General features: G+C 38.1%; 1 protein-coding gene across 1 annotated transcript; it reads right to left on the reverse strand.

Annotated features, from left to right (window-relative positions):
* Positions 1–1,970: 1,970 nt before the first annotated feature.
* s100w (S100 calcium binding protein W) lies at positions 1,971–3,141 on the reverse strand. The gene is made up of 3 exons (XM_005732092.1): positions 2,951–3,141; positions 2,499–2,650; positions 1,971–2,393 (listed from the first exon to the last, which is right to left on the reverse strand). The coding sequence occupies exons 2-3, from the start codon at positions 2,640–2,642 to the stop codon at positions 2,199–2,201; spliced, it is 339 nt and encodes a 112-aa protein (XP_005732149.1). The 5' UTR covers positions 2,643–2,650; positions 2,951–3,141; the 3' UTR covers positions 1,971–2,198.
* Between the last annotated feature and the right edge of the window lie 4,701 nt (positions 3,142–7,842).

Consider the following 7,842-nt stretch of genomic DNA (forward strand, 5'->3'; position numbering starts at 1 on the left):
TCATGTCTGTCCTGTCTGTAACAACTGAAATACATTTTTAAAAAAAAGAATCATAAACTTTGATCTTAAATGAGGTGAGTGAAGGCTACAGTTCTTCGGTTCTTTTGTGACCTTCTGGATAAGTCGCTCATCTGCTCTTGGAGTTATTTCATGAGATGGGCTGATCCTGCGAAGGGTCTGCTACTGTTCCGAGTTTTCTCAAGGAGATAATGGATCTCACCATCATTCACTGGAGTCCCAGAGCCTCAGAAATGGCTTCATAACCCTTTCCTAACCCCTTCATAACCCATAACTGATCAATGTCAGTCTTTGTTTCCCATCTGTGCTTTAGTTTCTTTAGATTATGGCATGTTTTGTTGCTTTTTGAGATCTTTTAGCCTACTTCGCTTCATCAAGCAAATTATGTTTAAGTGATTTCTTAACAGGTCTGGCAGTAAACGGGCCTGGGTGTTGCAAGTGAAATTGAGCTCATCTTTCAAAAAAAAAAAATGTGGTTAATAACAGTTAAGTCATTATTTTACCAGGGGTTTAGGGGAGGTAATTAATTTTATAAATGAAATCTTCACTTAAAAACTACTTGGGTTGTCTTTAGATAGATAGATAGCAGGATGTGCAGGATGTTAAGGTTTGCTCTAGACAAGTTTTGTGCCAATTAATTACATTCACACACGAAATCAGCATGACATTTATATTCTCTGGCTTGCCTCTTTCATTTTAATGCCTTTGGACCAAAAGTATGATATCCATGCTTTAATGTGTAAGACCGCATGCAGGCAATTATAATTTGAGGCAAAGTTTATATTTCAAACAAGTATATGCAAATAGAGTACTCATTGATTATCTGAGCCAACATCTCAAAGTCCACATAAATACTAAGGACGCAACTTTCTCTGCTCAGAAACCTGTGTTTAGTTTTATTCAACCTCGTAGCAAAAAAAAAACAACCCCACTGCTCTGAAACATAAATTCAACAAATTATTGCAGACTCTCAGAGCTTATGTCTTTGTATCTCACCCTGATTTTATTTCAGAAATGTTTTGAATTAGGGATGTTTTTCCTTACACAACTTATAGTTATGCAGCAGTTACAGTCAGGTGTCTGGGATCACTTATACAGTAAACTGGATAATCCATGGGTATGTTAAGTATTCGATATCTGGAGGCTTAAATTGATCCAGAAATTAATGCATGTTTTAACTTTGATGTTGCTTGCATGACTAAAAGTGGTGGTGGATGCTTGTATCTATCAAACATATGCAGTACACTTGCTCCACCTGGCAGCAAACAGGGGGAATGGATAGATTAAATAAACTTTATTTCAGTGACTAAAATATTTCTGCTTACCGTGGACGTTTGATATCCCACTCCTGTTGTCAGTTATATTGGGTGAGGCTTTTGAACACAGGAGCCCTGCTTAACCTGTTTTCACTGTGCAGCTTTCTCACGAGAGCTTTTCAGACTTGTAACTTAACTTAATGTATGACAGGGTAAAAGAGATGCAGCTCTGTCAAATACTTTACGGATTAATCTATTGAGAAATAGCATAAAAATAGCCCCCCCAATTTCACTTTCTCTGTTTATAGTAAATACTAGTAGGCTACTAAGAAATTTTGTTCATCAAGATGAAGGTAAAAATTTGGGATTTAAATTCTGATCATTCTTCGCGATGTCTGATGTCATGACACATTCATGGTTTAATACAGCTGTTTTGAAACAAATACATAAAAAAAGAAGAATACAGACAAACATTTTCATTTCCCTCATTTATAGCATAGAAATTATATATTAGATGAAGCTTTAACTCTGAATTAATAAGACATCCTCTGTAGGAGGACTGACAGTGACATGTGACTGAAGAACAAAGTGAGGGATATCTGTTTAAAGTGTGATGACCCAATGCTTTCCTGCAATGACACTGAACATCCAGACACAACACATGAGGTAATTGCATGCATAGATGAATAAGGCCAGTTCAGACTTAATAGGTTTTATTTATTTTCAGTATGCGATGGAATGTTTTTGAAATCAAGTTTATACAGATGATGATGACAAATCTGGAAATTATGCACACTTAAACACAGAGAAAGCTCAATGGTCAAAACCCAGTAGCCTGCAGATATACATGTACTGTATCCATCACATGTACCAGACGTTTTTAAACATAACGCTACAAAATGAATATTAATATTTGTAGCTGCCTCAGTCTTCTTGATCGCACTCGTCTTTGTCATCTTTCCCCTTGCCTCTCTTCCCACCCCTGCCTCTCTTTTTCTGGTAGTAGCATTTGGCAAGGACACAAATACACCGGCAAAATTCACGGAAGTTGACCTCGCCATCATGGTTTTTGTCCAGCAACTGCATGGCTTCCTCAATATCACCTGCATTAATTTGATCCTGTAGAATACATTCATACAGTTAACACAATGAAGCTCATGAACAGAAAAGCTTTGTATTTCTCTCTTAATAGATGTCTCATACAAATGAAGTTCAGTTGTTTACCTTCAGATCGGGGCTTTGAATTTGTTCCTCCAACATTTTCTGGAGCTCTTCTTTGTTTAGCTGGCATTTTTTGCCTTCACCATCATCAGCATACTGCATAAATATATCCACAATGTTTGGAATGACCTGGTCGAGCCGTGCCATGGTTGAACCTACACGTAAAAACAGAATGGCATTAAAAACTGCATGCAGTATAAGTTTAATGTTTGCACACACAAATGGAAGAAACGTCAACTGTGTCACTGTTAAAAAAAATCCTCAGAGCTACTTATTAAAGTTGTAGCGAATACTTTTCCCATATTAGATCTACCTTAACGGTGCTTCTTCAATCTGTCTTTTTCGTTGTATCATTCAAGAATAACGCTCTGTATCTAGACTGAATGCAACCATTTCCTTTTATTTCCTTCCTCAAAACTCGCTCCCCTCACACCCCGCTTCCCATCACTACTCACCTTAGAGCCCTAGGTGAAGAGAGATCGCGTCTGTGTCACCAGCTTGGTCCTAGGAGAGACTGTTGTCAAACTGAGAGGGAAAGCCTCCTCTTAAAGGGTACACCCACACACTGTATGACTCACACATGCACACAAACATACACGATGGCATGTAGGCAACCACACAAACACAAACCAGCAGTGATTCATGCTCCTGACATGTGCCTGACTCCACCCATTAGAGCTGTACTGGATCTGTCTCTGCTACGCAGTGCTGTAAAATAAGGAGGACATTAATGTTTATGTGCAGAAAAAGTAGCTGGACTCGTTGTCCTTACATTAGTGTTATGTGCAGATCTGGTACACAAATTAAAACGAGTAAAGCAGGAATATTTTCACCAAAAAGCAGCTCGGCTGGAGCTGACCCTCTGGAAAAAAAATAGAAAGCCAGACTAAATGGAAAGTTACAGTCAGTTGGTGCAATCTCCACACTGCATGTGTGTGTGTGTGGTTGCTAATGGCCTACGCTCAAAGGCATGTATTTAGTTTTTTTTTCTTTCTCTTTTTTTACCACATTCAGGAAGCTTTGCAAATAAGTGCAGTGACGTGACCATAAAACCAATGCTTCACACTGCTCAGTCTCACTAAAGGTATCTGTGATCGTCCTACTTTAATGCTCTCACTACTTATTCAGACTAAATAAAAGCAGCTGCAGTTAAAACTCAGATTTATGTCAGAGTGAACGGCTTCCCTGTGTGCTTGAACATGTTTGTTCCTCATGAAAGTCACCTCAGTCCATGCGTTATGTAACTCACTCTTCATTTTCCACTCCTCTGTTCCAAGGCATCAGAAAGGCAGCATTTTCTTCTTCTCTCTTGCCCCCCTGCCAAGTCGCCTTTATAGGTCAGTTCACTCTCTTCACTTAGGTCATATTACTTTCACTTATTGAATACTATCAGTTTCCCGTCGCAGGGGAGGAAAAGAGAATGGAGATGAAGTATCATGTGGTGTTAATTACAAAAAAAACTTTATCTTTCCACACTCTGCTGGCAGGCATATGCATTACGGTTTCACTGCTACAGAGGCCGTGAACCTTTTCGGTGGTGAATTCGTACCATGAGCATGAAGACTCTATTTCTTTTGAAAGTTTCTTATTAAATATACATAACTTTAAATTCTTTTTTTCATGTTTGTTTAACCATACTGTGATGGGAGTTAATGTTTTAATGGTGGCTGTATAAAATACCCTTTGTGTAACATTCAGACTGCTTCGTTTTGGGGTTTTTTGTGATTTTTTTAAATAGATTTAATATAAAAAAATCTGCATTTTCACATCAGTCCACATTTAATGACCCAAAATGATAAAGTGAAACTATGTCAGCGAGTAAAAGAGAAATAGGATGCAGACCTTTTTTCAATAACCAAGCCAGAAGGTGCAGATACTCTTTATAGACCCCTGCAGTTAAAATGATTACAGCAAAGGCATTAAATAATTTCTAATGCTTTTTTCAGAAAACACACTGGCCTCAGTGATTCTGACCTGCAGAACTCTTAAAGTATGGTGCAAAAGTTTGAGCCACCCCTCATTTTAAAAAATACTTTGCTAGGAAAATGTAAACTAGGTGCAGCAATTTATTGAAACTTGCAAACATACATGGGATTATAGTGTCCAAGGCAAAAAGGGAGAAATTTTATTGAGCTTCAGAGCTTGTAATGTCTGTAAGTAGTCTTCAGGAATATTTCTCCAGGCTTCTTAAAGGACATTCAAAGCTCTTCTTTGGATCTTGGCTGCCTTTTGTTGTGTTCTCTGTCAGGAGGATCCCACACTGCTTCAACAATGGTGATGTTGGCACTTTGAGTGTTCCATAGCCTCTACCGTGTTTTGTATATGGTTGTAAACACTCACTGTTGCACCTCTCTCCTGACCTCCTCCATACATATGTGACGGCAATTTGAACCAAAAACTTCAATTTCAATTAACCACTCTATAAGACTTGTTGCTGCTGATTTTCAGTCCAGTGCCTGTGTAATTTGGCACACCTCGGTCTTTTTTTTTCCTGTTTCCCTTTTTTAATAAAGGCTCCTTGACACCTGCCCCTCTACTTAGACCATTTCTGATGAGGCTTCAGTGAACAATAGATGTCTCAACTCATGGTCCCGGTGTATTTTTCTTGGCTCCTGTGTCAGTTCTTTGCAAGATTTTTTTCCCGTTTCTTAAGAACATGACCTTCTCATACATTCAGGGACTCTTTTTTTTTATGCCTGTTATGTCTTCTTTTGTCCTTGATTCCAATAATTTAGATTTTGTTCTTGTGTTCTGTTATGTGTAGACACAACACTGGTTAGTTTTTTTTATGCTTGAATGATTCAACGGTCAATGTTAAGGGACTTAACAAACATACAAACAGGAAACAATGGTGTGAAAATGCTCAGGTACAAGTATTGGACTGAAAATGATTGAAAAATCAAGAGTTTTGCACAGCACTGTAGTTTGCTGTTCAAAAGGAATTAGTGGTTGAGAGAAGCCTTTGCCACTGGGGTGACCAGGAACACAAAGCTCTCTCTAGCAGAGCTCCAGAAGTCCTCTACAAAGACGAGATGCATGGCCATCTCATCAGCACTCCATCAATTAATCATCTGTAAGAGCAACACCAGTCTTGAATAAAAGGCATCTGACAGCCAGTAAGAAATATTTTAAGGATCGTTAACCAAACAGGATCCGTATGACCACTTTTTTAATGGCCACAGCGAACAGTCTATATATTTATGTAAATAACTTATTTAAGTTAGTGAGTAACATTACGAGCTGATGGTTGGAGTGAAAATGCTTTCTGTTAGTAGAGTGTGTACTGTCCAGAAAAGCAACAAGCCACGTTTGCTAGAACTTGCAACAACATTGGAATTAATTGGAGCTTGAAACAAAAAAAAGTGTGTTAGAGTTTTCCTCAAAATAATGGGTGTGAGGGACAGGTTCCTCTGCATTCTGGTTTGCACAAACGCCCCTGAGTGAATCCAGTAACGGTGTTATGTGTCAACACTAGCAAATAATGTACATGCACATCAAAGTGTCACAGCTCATCACTCAACCTTCTAATCATCACATTTTTTTCTGCAATAGACCTTAAGCAGCTGCATTGTGTGAATCATGTTTATCTCTTTTTCAACTGTAGTTCTTATATAACTGTTACAGGTCTTTCGCTTTACCTCAATACACAATAGCAAGAGGAGCAATTGTGTATTATTGCCTTATATCATTTTTTTCTACTTCAAGTTTATATTTTACTTTTACATTACCGTAAAGGTAAAACACAAGAAAACACTTCATTTAGTTTACATGTGAAAAAAATCATTCTTAATGATGTATGCTGTGCATCCCCCACTGTAACTGATCATAGTCATCTTTCTTCTCAGATATTTTTTTCATCTTTTATGTAGCTCAAGTAGAGGTAGAGCAGGTGATCACTGCTCACACCAAATTGAAGGCTGGTGGTTCAATTCCTGGCTGCTCCAGACTGCATGCCAAATACCCTTGGGCAAGATATTAACTCCAGGTTGCTCTCATGAGGCATGTTGCATAAAGTGCTAAATAAGAAAGAGTCTATTTTCCATTAATGAAAAAACATGGACACAGACCTGATAAAGCGTGTGCATAGCTATCAGTTCAAAGCAATTTTTTTCAGTCATCAGTTTAATCTAGTCAGTTAAATCCAGTTGTATCCAGTTGTAGACAAAGAGCAGCAGTACCAGACCTCCTTGGGTCAATCCAGGTTTAACTCTGATCCATCTTTGCTTCTAGTAACTTCCTGAGTTTTAAAGTTTAGACTTTTTTTCATATAGTCATTCTTCCCACTTACAGCATCTACAGCCAAAGGTAAAGAGGTTATTAAGGGTTCAATGGGGCAAAGTGATCAGATCTGAGCAAAAGAATAGTTTTATCTCATCTTTTTCATGCCTTTTCTGTTCTCGTGGGTGCTCCTTTTCAACTCCATGTACTTCCAAACATCCACTATCCTCCGAATGCAACTACATCTGCCCTAATACATCAACTCAGAGCTGAAAACAGGGCTTCTTCTTAATTGAGGATGGAAAGAGGGATAGAAAAACCAAGAGAAGAATCACTGAGTGAACCAGCTCTCTCTAATTGGCTTTCAGGAATGTTTCGGCAGGTAGGGATAGAACTGAATTTGAAATTGTTCCAATTTTGTTTTACCAACATGATGAGCAAGCAATAGCAAAACACTGACGCAGCAGTGCTGTGACTGTATTTATTATTTAGTGCATGCATCAATGAAATGCATGAAACACTGTTATTAACCTTTTTTATATATCGGCCAAGCACACTTATTAAATCAAATATAAAATCCAAAATTTGTATATTAAATTGATGTCGCTTAACACTGTTTTCCTCGAGGCTTGCTTCTTTTTTCATTGTCCGGCAGTCTTGAAGTTTAGACTACACAGTGTTTCAGGACTTCTTAAATGTAAATGTATTTATTCATTATGGTTGGTTTAAACATTGCTGTTTAAATGGAGCCATGCACGGCCTAAAAGTTACACGCACATCCTCTGTCGCCTGCATCGCTGCCTGTCTTCATTCCAAACACTGTAGCACCATCTTCTGGTCAAATCAAAACTTTCCACCAGTCAATTCCAGTGCGTTTCATTTTGTATTTATCCCAAAATGTGTCAGATTTCAAAAGCAATAAATCAAACAGGATGCAGCAGTCACCTGACTCATTTCAGTTCAGTAAAGCATGGACTCGACACTGTGTGGCGACAAAAAATGTCTTGATATAGAAAGAGTTACATCTTGTATCATAGCATTACAACAAATCACATGACCATTTTAGTGTGTGTGTTTTTTTAAAATTCACTTTTACTCACAGATTTCCAAACTTTTCATCCATCCATCC

Source organism: Pundamilia nyererei, unplaced genomic scaffold (genome assembly GCF_000239375.1).
Source record: "Pundamilia nyererei isolate P.nyererei 1_Seehausen unplaced genomic scaffold, PunNye1.0 scaffold00045, whole genome shotgun sequence".
Taxonomy (NCBI): Eukaryota; Metazoa; Chordata; class Actinopteri; order Cichliformes; family Cichlidae; genus Pundamilia; species Pundamilia nyererei.

Bases quoted from the DNA above. Each gene is read 5' to 3' on its own strand.
- s100w (XM_005732092.1), bottom strand. From the start codon at position 2,642: ATGGCACGGCTCGACCAGGTCATTCCAAACATTGTGGATATATTTATG. The intron at 2,394-2,498 runs GTAAACAACTGA...TGTATTCTACAG, and splicing joins TTCAAAGCCCCGATCTGAAG to GATCAAATTAATGCAGGTGA.